Source organism: Ambystoma mexicanum, chromosome 2q (assembly GCF_040938575.1).
Source record: "Ambystoma mexicanum isolate Mex_15411 chromosome 2q, UKY_AmexF1_1, whole genome shotgun sequence".
Classification (NCBI taxonomy): domain Eukaryota; kingdom Metazoa; phylum Chordata; class Amphibia; order Caudata; family Ambystomatidae; genus Ambystoma; species Ambystoma mexicanum.
The window spans coordinates 1181486324-1181507376 of record NC_090924.1 but is presented as its reverse complement, the minus strand read 5'-3'; the positions used below and the strand labels follow the sequence as shown (position 1 = coordinate 1181507376).

General features: G+C 42.9%; 1 protein-coding gene across 1 annotated transcript in view; it reads left to right on the top strand.

Annotated features, from left to right (window-relative positions):
- The window catches only part of NSUN6 (NOP2/Sun RNA methyltransferase 6), a 632060-nt gene that overhangs the window by 87357 nt on the left and 523650 nt on the right, over positions 1 to 21053 (top strand). The window contains exon 4 of the mRNA XM_069648588.1: positions 642 to 751. Coding sequence (XP_069504689.1) covers positions 642 to 751 — 110 coding nt within the window. The remainder of the gene's footprint in view (positions 1 to 641; positions 752 to 21053) is intronic.

Sequence of the window (21053 nt, the reverse complement as noted above, 5' to 3'; positions counted from 1 at the left end):
ATATTCTTCAAAATGCACAATTTGTATCACATTTCATCAAAAACCTACCCCTTGGGTACTACACAAACAGTCTGTCACAAAATCAATGAGTTGCCATTTGCAAATTTGGGCCACTTTTTCATTGGCACTCGAGACAATTTTATGCCCCAGTCCGACCCTGAAGCCCACCACTTCAAATTACTTGCATCATGTCCTCTAGTGATGGTCTTAAAAGCAAAGGCAGCAAATTGTGATAAGTTGCCACATTGAGGCCAAGCTTTAACCAACCAATGAGATTACTGTACTCCAAAAACATGTTTTCAATCTTTTGAGTGAATTCTAGGTCTTTTACAGACATCAATGTTTCTTTTCAAAAAGAGTGCAGTTGCAGAACGACGAACCCTGACCTTGTATTTATCTGGAAAGCATAAGAGACATTGCATATAGCATGTGTCTCCTTAACCGTTATTTTAATAAAGTAACTCATTGGAAAATGTACCTTATTTCAGAAAACATCAACTTTATTTGACCTTTTTATACCACCGTTACACATGTTGTGAAGTCTTTGATGTTTTTGTTATTCATTTGTCTGCTGCGATAAAAAATGTTTGCTTTCATGGTTTTTTTGGGTAATGGATGACTGTCATGGTATTTTACTGCAGGACGACTTTAGAAAAACACTCTGTTCAGGTCGTTGTTGGAGCTCAGTGTGGGAGTGCTGTGCTTCGAGGAGCCCATGTCTACGTTCCTGGCATCCTGTCGGCCTCCAAATGTAAGTACTTGCAAAATAACCAGTGTTCCTACCTGACCTCAATATGTATAGCAGAACGTGGTGGGCAGTTTTACTAGTACAGTGATCTCTTTTTATCCATCATATTTTTAAATTAGTGCAATTGATAAAACTAAAAAAGAATGACTATGTTGCAAACACGACAAACTGAATGTTCATTAGGCGTATGAAAAATTGGTGTTCAATTTGAAGATCCTAGAGGTGGAGCACACCTTAGCCTCCTTAAAGGAAACCTTGGCTCAAGAGGAAAAAGCTTAAGGAATTTGAGGTCCAATGAAAGAATATTCTAGAGAATAGTTAAAAGTGCTTTAATTTTATTACATATGAACTACTTAACATTATTAAACTGTATTGACTAGTTAAAGTACTAGTTAAATTGATAACAATCAAAAAGATTAAAAAAGGAAGAAAACCACGGTAGCCATTTCTAAAAGGTAGTGGAGCTCACGGTTCTAATTCTGGGCCATGTAAGTCTAGGTTTTCTTAGATGGACTGGGACAGGACAAGACAGATCCTGCATGCATAGTATGCGACCTTGGTTTAGGGGTCTTATCTGTTCAGAAACCATAACTTCTCTCGTTTTAAATTGAAAGCCCTTATCTGCAGGCCTCTGCCAGTATTCCTGCATTTTTTTAAAAATGTGTTTGTGATACCTGGTTAACATTATTTTTTGACTTTTAATTGCCATGCTCTGATCTCCAAATTCTGGGCAGGGTAATTGTTTCCCATATGTATGTGCGTGGGCACTCTAGATTATAGGAGGCAATTGTCACACTATGTGCTCCAATCTTTACGCATGCCTGGCAGGGAGGAGCCCAACTGCCTGGTTATCATTTCTATTATTTTCAGGGAATGAGCCATGACTCGGGCTGTGCATTAACGACATCCTTTCTATACTCCAGTAATAAGGACCGGAACACTAATGCTGTGAGAGAGCATCTACATTACAGGTATAGCTGTATATGGCTGTAGATCATATGTCTTGACCTTTCAGTGGCATTGACTCGGGACCAATTTTGTCCAGTATAACCATGTAGTCTTGTCATTGCACAAACGTCTGGCTTACCCAGGAAGAAGGAATTTGGCCACTAACACTTACTTGATGATCGCTAACATTTTTGGAAGCGATGATTCTCCGATAGGAGTTTTGGACCGTTATCCATTTTCCATAAGTATAAAGGGTCTTTCCTGGTACTTGCCATATGGAACAAGGCCTGACCTGAAGATGAAGTGCTGAATCCTGCTGAAGAACCTGCAACAATTCTTGAAGATACTCTAAAGACTAAACTCTCTTGGGTTTCTTGGGCATTCAGGCTTTCTGCCTTCTAGAGTGAGACTGGGGACAGTGCACTCTTTTCGTGTCTTGTCCAAGACAACGTGTTCATTGTCGTTTTCCTCTGTTGCTCTTCAGCCCCTTTTAAAGACAGGAATCTGCCACTGAGGGGAAGGGCATAGCTGAAATGTGATTATTTGGTGCTCATCTAGCCTGAGACCTGTGACGCTTGGTACATATCTCTCTGGATGTCGACACATTGACTAAAGGCAGGTCATGCAGTAACAATTTGAGATGATATACCTATCAGCATAAGAAAGGAGGAGTCCTAATGTAGGTGTAGTAAAGATTGGTGTGTGCAAATCGGTGTATGCACATTTGGTGATACTTAACACAAAGGCTGAATTGTCTTGGTACATATTCACAAAATAGCTGAGATACTGTGCGGAAAACCGTTGGAAAAGCCACCCTTCTGATGAGCATAAAGACGGCTTCCTTCTCGCCTCCCTCACTTATAAAGACGCCATCATCATTGCTAAAAAAGAATCGCTTAATAATCGTATCATGCAAGCCGACTCTAATTCCAAGGTACTCTTCAGAGTCCTAAAAGAGCTTGAAACCCCAGTCTCCCCGCCAGACACTTGCACGAAAGACAGCAAATGGTGTGGTAACATTCAAGCAGCCCTCCTAAACAAAATCTCTATGCTCCAATCTAAAATAAATGAAAAGCAGGACTGCCTGAGGCGGGACAACCGCTCATTCTCCCCTACTAGGCCCACCTTCTCCAACCCTGCCAACATCAAACCTTTCACCTTCGCACTGCTCACTGTCACCGAAGTAGAAAACATCATCCTCAGGATGAAACCATCCAACTGCCAAGGTGACCCGTGCCCAGCTCCCATCATTAAGGACTCCGCCCATGACCTAGCCCCTTTCATTACAACCTTCATTAACTCATCCTTTGAAACAGGTATTGTCCCGGACAACCTTAAAGACGCCTGGGTGATCCCGCTACTAAAAAAACCTTCCCTTGACCCAAGCATACCCACAAACTTCCGACCTATTACTACAGTACCATTTCTGCTGAAGATACTGGACCGGGCAGCTTACCTGCAGATCCAAAACTACCTTGAATTAAACAATCTGTTAGGTCTACGACAATCCGGATTTCGGCCCAGACATGGGACCGAAACGGCTCTATTAGACCTAAAAACCCAGATCGAAGTCCTGAAGGACAAGGGCAAATTAGCAATGCTATTACTCCTCGACCTCTCCGCCGCATTTGATTTGGTTAACCACCAGATCCTTTGCAGGCACCTCCACTCTGCTGCCAACTTCTCGCCCTCCGCAGCGGCCTGGATCAAATCCTTCCTGAGCAACAGATCTATGAGGGTCTTTGCACCTTCCGCTGCCGCAGCTCCCTCCCCTATTCATTGCGGTGTTCCTCAGGGTTCTTGCGTGTCACCTACTCTTTACAATATCTTTACGAAACCACTCTTTGATGTGCTTGATTATCTGGGTGTCTCCTACACCAACTATGCGGACGACACCCAGATACTCATTCCCATTTCTGGTGATTATCTTGCTGACACCAAGGCCCTCAATGACGTCTACTTGGTCATCCAAGCCTGGATGGCCCAGCACCAGCTATGCCTGAACGACGATAAGACGGAGCTACTTATCCTGGGTACTTCACAACGTCTGAGCAAACTTGAGCCATCCTATCAGTCATTCATCATAGACGGCAACTCCATACAAGTCTCGAAAGACACCAAAACACTAGGCTTTTACCTAGATTCCACCTTATCCTTGTCAAGACAAACTAATGCAGTCAGGTCCACCTCCGCCTACACGTGCAAACTCATTTCAGCCTGCAGACCATTCCTCACCACCCACAATAGCGTCACACTAGCGAGAACACTTGTCATGGCAAAAATAGACTACTGCAGTGCTCTATATTTAGGCACCAGCCAAGAAAACCTATCCAAACTCCAAACCACCCAGAACAATGCAATTCGAGCGGCCCTGAACATTCCTCGTAACCACCACATCTCAGAAGCCAGAACTAGCCTTAAGTGGTTACCCGTGAAGCAGAGAATTTCCCTAAAAACACTTGCCCTCACGCACAAATGCCTAGCAAACAAGGCTCCGATCTATCTCTGCAGTCGGCTTTCGCGCCATTCCACTGCCCGTCCACTAAGAATTGCTCAGACTCACTGCCTTACTATCCCCAGGTTTAAGCTCCAAAAAGCGGGAGGCACTAGCTTCCCTGTCCTAGCCTCCAAACTTTGGAATACCCTCCCCGCTGCCATCAGAGCTGAAGACTCCTTCAACACCTTCAAGAATAAAACCAAATCTTGGCTCTTTGACCAGCAATAGTTGTGTTAGACATCTGTCCTACTTACCCAGCCCGCCTGTTCCCTTACATGATTTCCGGTCTGCTACCCTCCCAACTACCTCAGGGATACTCCCTCTGCGGAGTCTAGGGATACTGTACCCTGTGTAATATTTGTAATTATTAAGATTGTATTATGCTGTATTGGTATACTTTTATTGTAATTTATTTCCCTGTATGTTCTTTTCTTGCAACCTTGTATAAATTGCGCCCTGATGCCCCCGGGCCTGATGGTCTGCGCGTTATAAATAAACAAATACAAAATACAAATACTGTTCCAATGTTTATTGAAGTCTCCCAGCCTATCCATTGGTTTGTGGTTGGTAGTTTGTGGATTAGGATAGCTGTGTTTAAGTAGGAGTGAGTAGGAAGGGGACTATCACTATTTTTATTTTTTTTGTATTCGTAAATCTAATGGCGCAGCTAATCAGCTAATTCTATTTCTGAAATGGAGGTCTGCTAATCAGACCCCAGTATCAAAATGCTCCATGCCGATTAATAGTACACACGGATGCCTTGCTGTGACCAGTCTGCTAACTTGACAGCATCTGCACTTCTGATGTAAATTGTCTGCCTTAATCCTGTTAAGGATTTCAATCAGGCACACACTTGGTTCTCGTCTAGTATGTAGTGCTCAATGAAATACTTATTTATTATGTCTATAGATTCAATATTCTGAATGATATACGACTCATATCACACCAGTCTCAAAATACCCCCCTCCCCCCCCAGGTCGTACTGGACCAGGAATCGGGCTAGTTGGTAAAAATGCTTATTTATTTAATATTCAAATCACACAAACTTTTATATATATTTCTGAGGCTTGTGGAATCTGCTTAGATCACATGCTGTGCCGACATCTAGTGGAAGCTGCGGAGTATTACAGTCTGTTTTTCGAAACTCGAAAAAGGGCGTCGAGACAGGGCGTGCCAGTAATACTATCCCTAGTGTGACGTCCACTGTACCCATGATCCCTCACGCGTCCAGGACCCTCAGATTGTTTTTTTCCGCCATACTGGTCCGAAGCATCCCGTGGAGTTCCCTGGCCTTAGCCATAATTTAGCTAAATATCGTTCTATTTCACCATTTTCTCCACCCCAACGTCGAGTCACCGACCTTCGACACTCGACGCCGTCGGAGAAGAAAAAAACGCTGAGAGCTGCACGTCGGAATTGGGCCTCGGAATGCCTCTGGCCTCGGCCCTGCAAGTAGGGAGAGTAGAGTGGGGGGTGGTACATACTCTACACTCTAAATATATATAGGCTTTTTCTTATATATTCCTACACACACTAGCCCGCTGGCACAGGGTGCGTATGGAGGGTACCCCTTTCCAATTCTGCCCCAAGTGCAACCGCAAGTACCCTTGGGTTGACAGACACGCCACGTGTAACCTCTGCTTCCCGAGGGACCACCCCGAGGCCAACTGCAGAGCGTGTAGTCGGTTTAAACCGAAAACCCTTAAGGACCGTTCGACCAAACGTTGGGCCCACCACGCCAGGCAACACGAGGCCATGGCAGCGGAGGGCGCCTTCAGCGATGGCAGCAACGCCGTGCTTTCGGACGGCGAGGGCAACGTGGCGTCGAGAGACAGCCAAGTGCAAGTCCCCGACCTCTGAAGGTTGTCCGTCCGGGAGGGCAGCTATGGGGAAAACCCCTGGCGACACGAGCGCTACCCACACCACTTCCACCAAACACACGAAGTCCCACCGAGACTCGACGCGCACGTCGAGTTCTCGGAAAGAGGCACACAGAGAGCTGTCCACCGAATCGGTGTCCTCTGGGCGTTCTCTATCTAGATCGCCACATGACTCCAGGAAGCCATCCACTGTTGCCAAAAAGTGCCTCGCTCCCTAAGGTAATGGAGGTTCGATCGTCGGAAGACGAAGCCGACCTCTATCCCCAGGCCGCACTCCAGGAGTCTGCGTCGGCAGACCGCGTGACGACTGTTCCCGAGTCCCGACCTCCACACTGTAGAGATAGGGACACTAACCCCGAACCTCGACGCCAGACGTCAAAAAGCTCTGAAGGAGCGAAAACACCGGGGAAACACTCTTCCACCCACGGGGATGGGGGAAAAACAACAAAAGAAGCATTCTCTACCTTCTACACCACAGAAGCAGTCAGACAGGTCACAGTCTTCTACTCCACAGAAACAGACAGACAAGTCTCAGTCTTCTGTTGTTTTAACCAAGGCCCCTGCACAAAGCCATAGGTCCAGTCAGGATAAAACAGGGAAACTCTCCCAGGAAAGAGTAATTCCCATCTCTAAGGAATGGTCTAGTGACGACATAGACAGTTATGTCTAGGGTGTCATCCTTGGCAAACTTCTATGCCAAGAATTCTGAGCACTTCCTCCCATATACCCCTGACGGGGCGACACCCTCAGGCTCTAGCCCCAAGTAAGAAGTCCCGGGTTGAAGCACCAACACGGTCTTCGGACCCCTTCTGTATTCAGCCCTACTCTCAATTTAATGAGGATCCACCTTTTATTGAGGATCCAGATTTGGGCACGTTGGGAGACCAAACTGGGACGGGCTACTATGGGGATGACGAGGACCAAGAGGAGGACGAGGACGACCCAGAAACCTACAGGGTAGATTCGCCAGTAGACAAAGAACCCCCGGTTACCAACTACCCTGTCGACAACCAACCTCTCATGAATGACGTTTTGTCCAGAGCGGCAGAACACTTCCACATTGACACACAGGGAGCACAGGAAGAGAGGTACTTTGCCGAAGAATTAGTGGGAGAAAGGATACCTGTTGCCCAGGCCATCCCTATCCTCAAATCTAAACAAAGAAGAATAGACCCTTCCCTTGTAAATCCTAACCTCACCAGGGCAGTAAACCCCAGGAAAACTATTCAGGGCAGCCCAATCAGACCCGCTGTACATAAGGGAGCATCTGAAACCGGACTCCCTAGTAGTTACGAACACCCGAAAGAGGGCGGGAACGCCCCTATCATCGTCTGCAGCTCCTCCCGACAAGGAGAGCAAGAAGATTTATGGTTTGGGTAGGAAAGTAGCCTCCACTTCCGCCAACCAGGCAAGGATTGCCAACTCCACCACCCTACTGGCAAGTTACAACTGCCACCAGTGGGAAGAAGTCGCGGCACTCATCGACTCCGTCCCAGAACCCTTAAAAAGCCAGTTGGCACGGGTTGCGTCGGAGGGAATAGCCGTGCCAGGTTGCATCTTAAAAGCAACCTTTGATGCCGCGAATAACGCTGGCAGATTGATAGCAGAGAGCACTGTTAACAAAAGACATGCTTGGTTATGGCAATCTAGGTTCAAACCCGAGACCCAAGCATCGTTAATAGACAAACCGGTGGAGCCGGATCTACTGTTTGGCAAGGCGGTAGAGGACGCACTAAAAAAATGCCAAGGATGAGTACGAGACTCTGAAATCCCTGGACCAATGAACCAACAAACCCCCGAATCAAAGAGGGAATGGCAATTTTTGTCGCCCACGCGGCCAAAATTCCCAGAGAGGCCCCACTATTCCCAGGGGCAGGGTACACCATGGAAGGACAACCACCAGCAGTCTACCCAGGGTTATGGCAGGGGTAACAAAAGAGGACGTGGCAAGGGTAGAGGCAGCCCCAGTAGAGGCGGCGGCATGCCTCCCCCAAAACAGTGACGTTCCGTTCAGGGTCCCTTCTCACGCATCCCCAGTAGGGGGACTCATTTCCAACTTCACCCAAGCTTGGGAAGGGATCACATCAGACAGATGGGTGCTGTCCACAGTGTCCGCAGGATACTACATAGAACTGTTAGAGCGTCCCCGAAACCACCCTCCACGACAAAAAGTACACTCATTAGACCACCAGAAGATCCTCCTCGAAGAGATCGCCAATCTTCTAGCAAAGGACGTGATAGAACTCGTCCCGGGGCACCAGGCAAAGAAGGGTATTTATTCAACTTACATCCTTGTGCCATAAAAAATTTGACAATGCGCCCAGTTTTGGATTTACGGCCTGCAAACCCCAAAAATTGTGCATGACTACTCTCCAAGAGGTAATCCCTCCTCCTAAAAAAAGGGATTACATGGCAACATTGGACATGAAAGATGCCTATTTTCATATTTCCATGTTCCCAGCGCACAGAAGATACTTGCGCTTCAAGGTGGACAGTCAGCCCTACCAGTTCAAGGTACTGCCCTTTGGGATAGCCTCGGCTCCAATGGTATTCACCAAGGTACTGGCGGTGGCGGCAGCACACCTACGCAGGGAGGCAATCCCAGTGTACCCTTATCTGGACGACTGGCTCATCACGGGGGAGACACAGTAATTTGCAGCACAAACATTCAAAGAACGATCAACCTCCTCTTCGAATTAGGTTTCTCCATAAACGAGAAAAAGTCAAGTCTGGTGCCAAGCACCTCCAAACAGTTCCTAGGAGCTGTCCTAAACACTCAAGAGGGATTGGCCTTTCCATCAGAGGAAAGAATTCGGAATATACTGCTGCAAATTCCGCAATATCAGGCCTATCGTCAAATAACGATACGCAAAGCAATGAGTTTGCTGGGCATGATGGCATCATGTATTTACCTGGTCCCCCACGCCCCACGCCTGCGGCCCATGCAAGAATGGTTGACGAAACAGTGGTCTCAGGCAAGTGGTCAGTGGGACGATCTAGTGGTCATTTCGCCAACACTTGTACAAAGCCTTCACTGGTGGACAAGAGAAAATCTGTCCAAGGGAAAACCCTTTTACGATCCCGAGATACAGGCGGTAGTCACAACGGACGCATGCCTGTTAAGGTGGCGAGCACACCATCTCCACCACACAGCTCAGGGTCTCTGGTCTCACTCAGTGGCCAAGAATCATATCAACCTGCTAGAGCTTCTGGCAGTATTCAGAGCGCTTCAAGCTCTACCTGTTGAACCTGTCACTGCAGATCTGGATGGAGAGCACTACAGCCATGTTTTACCTGAACAAGCAAGGAGGGACTCGTTCGCCAAATCTGTCCAAGCTTGCCCAGAAAATTTGGATATGGGTACTCATACGGAACATCTTCCTATCATCTCAACATGTTCCAGGGGATCTCAATTCTCTGGCGGACGCTTTGAGCAGAGATCCCCTCCCAGAGGAACACGAATGGCGTCTACACAGAGAAATCGTAGAAGATATGTTCACTCAGTGGGGGTTCCCCACTATAGACCTATTGGCCACAAGCGAAAACACAGTGCCCAGGATTCGCATCCAGGTTCCCCCAACCAGACTCCCAGGGGAACGCCCTGTGGATGAACTGGTCAGGGATGTTTGCCTACGCTTTTCCACCAACACCCCTCATCAGGAAGGTGGTCAACAAGATGAAGAGAATCGATGATGCTCGTCCTAGTTGCTCCCATGTGGCCGAGGCAACCGTGGTTCCCACACTTATGCAGACTAGCGGTGTGCGAACCCATCAAACTCCCAGGCTGGTACAACCTACTGTCCCAGCAACAGGGTCAGAAAGTGCATCCTCAACCCAACTCAATGAACCTGGCAGCATGGCTCCTGAGGTCATAGAGTTTGGACATCTCAATTCGCTGCAGAGATGTATAGACATCCTAAGAGAATCTAGGAAGCCAAACACGAGGCACTGCTACTTTGACAAATGGAAAAGATTTGTTATCTGGTGCCTGAATAAGCAAATCAACCTAGTTGATTGGACTCCTTCCACAATTGTCACATACATGCTCCACCTGCTAGACGCAGGGTTGGTTTTTAACTCACTAAAGGTACACCTGGCAGCTCTGTCAGCATACACCACTTCCCATAACAAGGTGTCGTGGTGGAAAGTACCAGTGGTTAAAGCCTTCATGGAAGGAGTAAAGAGACTTCACCCTCCAATTTCAAACCCACCACCAGGATGGGACCTTAACGTGGTGCTATCTAAACTCATGGGCCCCTCATTCGAGCCCATGCATAAAAGTAGTCTCAAACGCCTGATTTATAAGAAGGCTTTCTTAGTAGCAATTACATCTATAAGAAGGGTCAGTGAAATTCAGGCTCTGTCAGTGCAGGATCCTTTCTTTACGGTTCATAAAGATAAACGGATTTTACGTACACACCCTAGGTTCTCACCCAAGTTTATTTCTAAATTCCACGTATACCAGTCCATCGAGCTTCCAGCTTTTTTCCAAAACCCACAAAGCTCGGCTGAGGTGAAACTACACACCTTAGATGTGCGTAGGGTGGTCCTATACTATGTAAACAAAACCAGAACGCTAAGAAAAACGGACCAAATTAAAGTCTCCGTAGCTACATGCAAAGAGGGAGATCGCGTCTCTAAAGATGCCATCTCTAAGTGGATTGTTAACTGTATCAGCTGTGTTACTCCCTTTCTGAAAAAACGTTGCCTTTCACGCCAAGAGCCCACTCTACAAGAGGCATTGGGGCCACTCTGGCTTTCATTGCAAATGTACCCCTTGACACCATTTGCAAGGCAGCTACTTGGAGCTCCATTCACACTTTTACTCAGCACTACTGCATTGACACCCATTCCAAGACAGATACTCAAGTGGGGCAAGCGGTTCTAAGACATTTATTTGCTCATGACCCTTGTCACATCCCACCTCCTTCTTCTAACACTGCTCGCTAATCTATGCACAGCATGTGATCTAAGCAGATTCCAAAAGCCTCAGAAGGGATACAATACTCACTGTAATCGTATTTCTGATGCTTGTATCTGCTTGTTTTCACATGCGACCTACCCTTCCTCCCCTCTGAGAGAAGGCGCGTGGATGCTTGTAGTCTTATCTATCTATCTGCTTGGATTATCTGTACTCAGGCGGCTCCTCATGCTACCTCATGTCAGAAAAAATACAATCTGAGGGTCCTGGACGTGTGGGGGATCATGGGTACAGTGGACGTCGCACTAGGGATAGTATTACTGGCACGCCCTGTGTCGACGCCCATTTTCAAGTTTCGAAAAACAAACTAATACTCCGCAGCTTCCACTAGATGTCGGCCTATGCACAGCATGTGAATGAAATTCAGTAAAAAAAAACTTTGTTAAAGGGACGTTATGGTTCCAAGTAAAACGGAAAAACCCCTGAAATTTGCCAGTTATGGTAATTTATGAAACCATAACTCGTGCCACCACCGTGCATTGCTAAGACTAACACCCAGGACATCAAAAATGACCTCCATCATCAGGGTTTTGCACTTCAAATGTACTGTTGATCACAAGTCTGATATCATTGGAAAGCACCTACTACAAAAACTACTGTACAAGTCTCCAAGATTTCTACTTGCAGCTACAGACATATCCACATGCAAGAATACAAACTACTGGTATGCATATTTTCTGCACAGTACATGTACAACTCTTATGAATGCATATAAACAGAGTAACTGCCCTTAACCTGTATAACCTATAAAAAAAACTTACTGTCGTTTTTTCCATCTGCTATAATCAACTGTCATCGGTCTATTTTTTTTTTTTTACACACACAGCTATCTAATAAATTATAATATTAAAAAATATGAGAAATAACAGTATAATGATAGTAGTGTATTATAAAATTACACAGAGTCAGGATAAGAGAATGCATCTTCATGCACTCACACAGATGAACAGGCAGAATAGCACACAAATCCCTGCTTTTCGATGCACAAATGACATAACTCAACCCCTACAATGTTAGTCTCACACACACACACACACACACACACACACACACACACACACACACACACGCACGCACGCACGCACGCACGCACGCACGCACGCACGCGCACACGCACACGCACACACCACCACCCCCCCCCCCCCACTCTGCCTGCGCAGGAAAGCTCTGCACTTCCATTCTCACGCTGAGGCTAGAGAAAGTTGCAACAATCAATATGCCACAGTTTTCTTCCTCTGAGATCACTGTTCGCCTGAGAACTGGCATGTGAACCAAGATGAGCTAAGCACTTTCTGCTCGATTCGTCCTCATAAACGTGCAAGCCACCCACCCCCATTAAAACAATTTGTCATCCTGACCCTGCACCTCCTGTAAGGTATTTCTTTCAAGTGCCAGACCCTCGCCTGTGCTGCAAAACCCACCCACCACCCCCACTACTAACCTTAAGCATTTTTATTATTATATATGCTTTTACTTGCACTAATGAGCTTGAAACTTTGAAAGAGAGGCGAAACATAGCCTGATTCTTTTACTTGCACAATAAAGGTCAAGGCCTTCAATTAAAGCCACGAATGACCCAATTGTACTGACAGTGATCATTGTGTGTAACTTATGTAGAAATGTGACAAGGAGCATAAAATGTTTAAAATAATTTGTCATTTAGTATGCAACAATACTAGCTTAGGTAGTGACCACAGTGACCGGACCCTGACCTGCATGGAGCGCAAGATGTTTGACGTCCATCAGCTACTCAGCCAACCAGGAGGAAGATATGCTACCCACACCTTCAGCACCACACCGTCTGGCCAATCGGGTCCATTTAGTATTTTTTGTTAGTTACTTTAACTAATATAAATGTTGACACTGATGTAATGAGGTAGAGTTTTTTTGGGTTATTTCCTAGCTGGAGAAATAAACCATCCTTTGAACTCTTGCAGCCGGGTCTCAGTGCCTCTTTCCCCGACAAGGGGTTTTGTCTGTTATTTATTTCTTTTTTCTCTCACACTTAGTAAGACTGGGAAAGGCACCTACAATACTCACAAACTCATGCACACATTCATTTCAAAACAGCCCAACCCATACTACCTTTTTTTTCAGCAGACCCCAAAGAATGCCTACCAAGTAGAAAGCAACGCAGAAGTAGAGCAAATGAAAATACGTGTCCAAAATAAGCATCCATCTCTAGAAGAATTTGTACAAAATGTTTAAGCAAAAGATCTAATAGTCATTAAGCGAAACAAAACAAGCTTCCAGTACAAAAACTTTCCCTCCTCTTTCAAAATGTAAATCGAAACAAAAAGTGATTCACAATTATTCAGCTACCACTACTGCTAACACTGCTCCTATAAATCTTGATGTAGTGGCAAGTAAGCATACCAAAAAAGGTATATTAGTAAAACATTTCTGCCACAGAGTCCTTCAAAATCTTATAAAAACAGGAGAGAAATCATGCACAACCCTTAAATCCTACTGTAGAAAATTAATTTTAGAAGCTTTGATAGACGGTGCAATCCTTCTCAAAAGGAAGTTATTTATTTTAGTGTTAAACAGAATGAAACCACTTACAAAATTAACTACTACAAAATATGGATACCTGTCCAGTGCGCAAACACACAGGACTACAAGGACATTCATTAGCCTGCATTTCAGGACCTATTTGCAAAAGCACCTTCCATCATATCAAAATGATATCAACACATCATTCAACCATAAGAAATCTAGTCTATAAACTAAAAAAGTCCTGCTTTAGCACTAGCCAATTTAAATAACAATCTTCTACATGCTACAGCCAAAGAACTACTTGAAGAAATGGAGCATATCCAGAGAGAATATTTTGGAAGTGAAAGGCACTTACAAAATGCAATACCTTTACAACAGAATGGCAACAATTGTACATAGGCAACCTTCTACTACACACATACAAAAAAAGAAATACTAAAATGTAAAAGTACATCCGCTGAAGTACCAAACCATGTGTGTGTGTTGCCGCAGAACTTTTTATAAAAGCAACACAAAAACTGTAGTCGTAACATACAAAATAGAAGACAATGGAGATTCCAAATGGTTTGAATTAGCTCTATACCTTATAGCAGAAAACAAATATGAAATAACTGACCCCTTAATACTATGCACTTAGTGCACTACAAAACTTGACAACCAAACTCCTTTACGTGCTATCACAAATAACTTGGAATTATTCCCACTACCAAAACCCCTGCAACAACTCAATTTATATGAGAGCATCATAATTCAAACAGTGCACCTATTTCAAGCAATAATATGCCTTCAACCAAAAACAGCAAAATTACCTCCCTCTGAATTAGTGAAAGGCATTCGTGGCAAAGTAGTTTATTTACCATTAGATCTGAAAGAAAATGTGAACACTCTGGGAGTGCAACGTCCAATAGAGCGATCTTTAATTGTCTTAGTAAATGGTGCACCTACAAAAGAAAAAATAATTTGGCAACAACTCGTAGACTTAAATAAACTTAGACAAGCCTTGCAATATCTAAAAGACAATGATGAATACTACAAAGAAATGAATATTGAAGAAAACCTGAAGGAAACCACTAAAATAATTCAAGAGTCATCAGAAACTGGTCAATTTGAACTTCTATATCCTGCTACACTATGCAATATTTTAGACCATTATACAAGTCATCCATTACACTCTAGTGACACCATAGATGATGCACTAGAAACGTACCAAATGCGACAAACCAAAGGATCACCAATCAGCATATGGGAAAAAAGTATAGAAGCACATGCTTTTCCTCTACTCTTTCCTACTGGAAAAGGACGAAGGTACGATGATAGACCCATTCAGAGAGGCAATCGGGTTTCCGCCGCTTCCATGGCACAGAGAGCGCCTTGGTCGATCTCCAGACGCAGATGCTATCACTAATTGAGAAAGGCAGATTAGGCCTGTTAATATTACTTGATCTCAGTGCTGCTTTTGATCTTTTAGATCATAAGATTCTACTACACAGACTGTGGGATACCGGCGGCTTGGCCATTGAAACTGTTAACTGGGTGAGATCTTTTTTAGAGAGTAGAAGTTCCAGGGTGCATTGGGGCGAGGCCTTCTCAGAAGTAGAGACTATCCTTTGTGGCGTTCCACAAGGAGCTTGTCTGTCGCCCTTGCTCTTTAACATTTATATTGCCCCTCTATGCAGAGAATTGGAGAAGTTGGGCTATTTTTTCACCAACTATGCAGATGACTTCCAGTTGTCAATGGAACTTTCAGGTGACCATCAAGCAGACCAACTCAAATTAAATAAGTTATACAGTGTAATAAAAGACTGGATGACCACAAACTGGCTATGCCTAAATGCAGGAAAGACGGAACTAATGATCTACGGGCCCAATAAACCGAGAGAGGGACTAGCTAAGGCTTTCACTGGCTTTCAGGTTGATGATAGCTTTATTGAAGTTGCTGGCAAGGTAAAAACATTAGGTGTTTATATGGAGGCTTCCTTGGATGCAGGCGCACACGTGGATGCTATAGTAAAAAATACCCAATATCATCTACGAGTATTGAGGCAGGTCGCCCCTCTTATCTCTGAAAACAACCGAGCCAAACTGGTCAGAGCCGTTATCTTGCCACGACTTGACTATTGTAATGCTCTGTTGGGGGGGGGGGCTAGTAGAGAAGACGTACAGCAATTGCAGAAAATCCAAAATGCCTCTGTACGTATAATATACGGTATGAAGAGGCATGAACCCACCTCTAACGCAAGAAGGGAGCTACATTGGCTCCCAGTATCAGCCAGGATTTCCTTTAAATTATTGACGTTAGGTCATAAATGCATCTATGGAACAGTCCCTAATCATTTGAAGGACAAAATCATGATATATCAACCGGCAAGAAATCTGCGCTCTACAATGACTCTAAGTCTGCAGGTGCCAAGGACTAAGAAAGCGCGTGGAAATGGACGTTCTTTCCCGGTGCTCATGGCTAAGGCCTGGAATAATCTACCGTTAGGGCTCCGTACAGAGAGCAATCACCTGGCTTTCCGGAAACTCTTGAAGACAGAACTTTTCATCTAACCTACATCTTCGGTTGTCCTCACTGACCTCTCTGCTTGTGATGGAGCGCTTGGATGCCTCAGGGCTTGTAGCGCTATAGAAATTCAATAACATAACATAACAGATAACAGCTTCAGAATACCACTCATTACAAATGTAATCTGAAGATCCCAGATTTAGACAAAATGTGGAATACATATTCCACCTACTCTTTGAAAGTGAACTAGAAACTCTATGCTACGGAGTTGCACACACATTAAAATCAGGTACCCAATTTCAAAATTTGTCAGCTATGCAATTACTACAAAAAGTGCAAGAAAAAGATGAGGTTCTACAATCAAGCATTACAAATCTGTTAGCAAACATGCATTGTACTAAAGAGTACTGGTTCAGATGTCACGGAGATGTACGTTGTATGATACTAAACCTTGGCCCGCCCACTTGGTTTGTTAAGTTGTGCAGAATATGCATGGGAAGATTTACATGATTTCCTACGCATAGCAAACAAAAACAAAACAAACCTAGATATACTAACACCTAGAGAACTTTGCTCTCTAGATCCTGTTAATTTTTCAAGATATTTCCATCATTGCTTCATTGCTACACTTTATTTGTAATAAAACTGTTCCTACCCTTGGAGAAGTGCAACACTTCTTTTGGAGAAAAGAATACCAAGCCAGAGGAGCACCACATAGCCACATGCTTTTATGGATTAAAGATGCTCCAAAATTTGGTCAAGACAGTGATTCCACTGTTTTACAGTTTTATCGAAAAATGTCACTTGTGAAATTCAAACAGAAGCAACAAATAGTAATGTTCATGCACAAATTGTACAATTTCAAAGACACGTGGGAAATATTGTCGTGGCAAATACAAAAACAAAGGGAAATACTACACCAAATGCTGCTTTGGTTTCCCTAGACCAGGTACAGAAACGGGTGACGTGAACAACTTCATGTCTTCAGTTAGACATAGTGTTAAAGGTAAATCACCTAAGAACACATATTACATAAAAAGAACAGAAGAAGCAGAATATATCAATGATTACAAGGCAATCATTGCTCTCTTATAGAATGTAAACATAGATGTGCAGTACATTGCAGACAATTCCACTGCTGTTGCACAGTATGTTACAGCCTACTTAACCAAAGCAGAAAAAACAGAGCTGCAAGACCTCTGAAATTACCTATCATTGGAAAAAACACTCTCAGAAATTGTACAGTTTAGGCACAAAAATGCTCTCCCATAGAGAATGTGACTGCTATGAAGCTGCAGATTATTTAACCGGTACTGCTTTATATGGAAAATCTGAAAATTTAGTGCGGCCAAGTCTTGGTCCTGCTAAATCTAGAAAAAGAGTTCTCAAATCATATGATAACAAAGAAACAACAGCCAAAAATGATCCCAACAGCCAAGAGATTTTGAAAAACAATTGACTTAGACACATACTACCCAAACAGAAGTACCACTTTGGAAACCATGTGTCTATGCCACATAGCCCAAAACTTCACATACAAAAATAATATAAAACCCAATGAAAACAAAGGTAGATACAGAGTGACAAGGCAGCTTAGTGAAACTTAACAAACAAAACTTAATTAATCATATACAATTGTCATTTAAAACTCCTCAACATAAAGAACTATATTACATGTCCCTGCTACAACTCTTTAAACCATGGAGAAAAGAGGAGATTCTAGGTATCTATGACTCTTATGAAGAAGCTTTCAAAGAAAATGAAAGCATTATAACCGATGTAAACTTTACACAGTACAAAATAATGTTGCACAATGAACAGCAACACGAAGAACTACTCCAGGCTCAACTAGATAAATACACTCCTGACAGTAGTCAACCTTCTGTAAGAGGAAGCCAAGAATCACTGGGACAGCACTAATAGCAAATGAGGCAGAATTGGCTATGACAGAAGTAGATAACACCATGTGTCACTATGAAGAAGATACAGAAGACTTAACTGTACTACAATCAAAACTAAACAAAGAGCAGCATACCATTTATCAAGAAGTAACAAAAGATATTGCACATGGTGTACAACATGAAAATAAAGAATTTACCTGCCAAAATTACAAACCTATACTACTATGTCAGTGGTGAGGCTGGTTAAGGCAAAACCTTCTTAATCAAAATCAGCAAGTTCCTTCAACAATTGACAAACCACAAACTGTCAGCTGTTGTAACTGCCCCCACAGGTTTAGCTGCCTACAACATAGGCGGTGTCACTTTACACCGATTACTACTCCTTCCAATAGAACACCAAAACAAATTAGAATATTACAAACTTTCTACAGAAGCTTCAATGAAATTACGCAAAGTGTTAAAACAAATGAAAATGCTGCTAATAGATGAAGTGAGCATGGTCTCCAATCTAATGTTGGCTTTGATTCACCTCCGATTACAAGAAGTACTCAAAACAAACTACGAAGAGGTCTTTGGAGGAAAACACATTGTTGTTTTCGGAGATCTTCTTCAATTGACACCAGTGAAAGGTGAACCTATTTTTAAAACCTTAGGACACAAACTCTGCCGTAAAACTGTTGGCAGCATAGGAAATGTTAACCTTTGGCAACATTTCCAGTACAGAGAATTAACAGAAAACATGTTCCAGTCTGCAGACCTCACCTACGCCAACATTTTAAAAAGTATCAGAGTTGGTGTACTATCTCAAGAAGCACAAGCAATATTGAAAACCCGGCACATCCATGAACTTTATGGCCATAAATCATGTGCTACTGATGTCATGGAACAATTAGCACACAGAAATGTCACTTGTATGTCCTTGATGCCAACTCTTGCAAGCAGTTCGAAATTCAATGAAACAATGTTGAAAAAAGAAATGCAACCAATAATTGAAATTTGCTCCACAAACTGGACCTACATGGTATGACACTACCCATGTGTCGTCAAGCCACAACAAGACTAAATACCTTAGAAAATTCTATCTCAACACAGCTGGTTTGGAGAAAATGTTAAAATTATCTTTAAACTGTAGAGTAATGCTTAAACGTAACCTTTACGTGGAGCAAGGACTAGTTAATGGAGCACTTGGTACAGTTGTTGGCTTTCAACATACCCACGTGACAACAACATTCAGTTTGTCAATATTCTCTTTGACAAATTATCAGAAGTAAAAAGAATAGGATGCTCAACAGCTCGATTCCTACTTTTCAAAGACATGTATGTACGCAGAGAGCAATTTTCTCTAACTCTAGCAGACGCAGTCACCGTTCCCAAGTCACATGGTATTACCCTAGATAAAGCATTGATGGATATTGGGAACAGTCTTTAAAGATGGCATGAGCTACGTAGCACTATCACACTTATCTAATCAACTTTGATGCAAGTAATGTAAACGCTGATATTCCGTGCATTTTAAAATACAATATACTACGTTCATTGTACACCCCATCTAAAAACCTATCCTGTTCCACAAAAAGCAAAACGACATAAAAGAAAACTACTTCAAACAGAAATGCAACAGGATCTCACTGCAAATCCTCCAAAGAGAGTAAAAGAAGCTAATACTTCATCAATTACTACAACCAAAGAAGAATGTACTACTCAAAGTAACTCATATAATTCTTCAAAGAAGCACCACACACTCCAAAGAAATGACTTGCACACAGAACTATCTGGTCCATTCAAATTTTCAAATGTAACTGGTGTAAATTGCTACGCAAATGTAGCAATAAATATTCTATTTGGTTGCCACCAATTATTGACAACATTTACTTACACAATACAGACCAATTGTGTTTGCAAATGTTAGTCCTTCATAGAAATGCAACCAACAATCCTGGCAACAGAGTGTTGATGGACTAAGACAAGAATTGGACTACTGTGCTGGAATGGTGAAATTCACTATAAACCCACTAGAAGAGCCATAAGAATGTCTAATGTACTTACTACAAGTGAAAACGAAAATATACCTATATATGAAATCTTCCAGGTTTCATACATCTGGAAACATACATGCACTCTCTGCAACAATGTGGCACAGGAACAAATCCCTAATGAACGCTTCGTGTATGTATCAATACCTAACTGTGAATCCGTTCAATTTCAGCAACTTGTACAAAATGCAAACCATGGCAGATTATGTACTACCTGCAATTCAGATAATCGCTCCACGTTAGTAATACAAACACACAGTAAATACATAACACTAATGCTTCTACGTTACAATGCAGATGGTACCAAAACAACTGCAAGCTGACTGGATTCACACATGGTCAAGTATCACTTGGTAAGAAAACCTTCATAACAATAGGTATAATCTACCATGCAGGAGCCACAACCAATGCAGGTCACTACACTGCATATATAAAAAAGAATTGTGAATGGTTCGAATGTAATGGTAATACCATTATTCTAAAGCAAAAATTACCAGCAAATCTTATAAATGCTTATTTAATATTCTTAAAACCAGAATTTTATAACTAATCTGTGCATAAACATTAATAAACCTTCAATTAGAAAACTAAAAACAGTTACAATACGCCAACAGGTATCTAACTGCCTCAAAATTCTGCAACAACCAAACAGATAAATCAATACCACTAAATTATAAGAAGAAATAAACCGTTGGTGTATTCTAACATGTATCGAACTGACCCAAGAATCTGCAACAACCCAACACTTATATTAGCAAAGTTAATAATATAAATAAAAAACTATCATCGGTTACAATTCGACAACAGGTATCTAACAATCTGCAACAACCAACAGATAAAACATTAGCCAGAAACAACAAGTAAACACTAAAAACAAAGAAAATAATGTACTGTACCATAACAAAAAAAGGTTTTTTTTTTTAATCCTTTTTCCCACGGACCCAATGATTAAGCAACAAACACAGAAACTGAGCAAATTGCACAGTACACTGGATTGTAAACTACTAAATATAAGGGTCGAACTAAAGCAGAAATGTCGATTATGCAATGTAATAAGTCT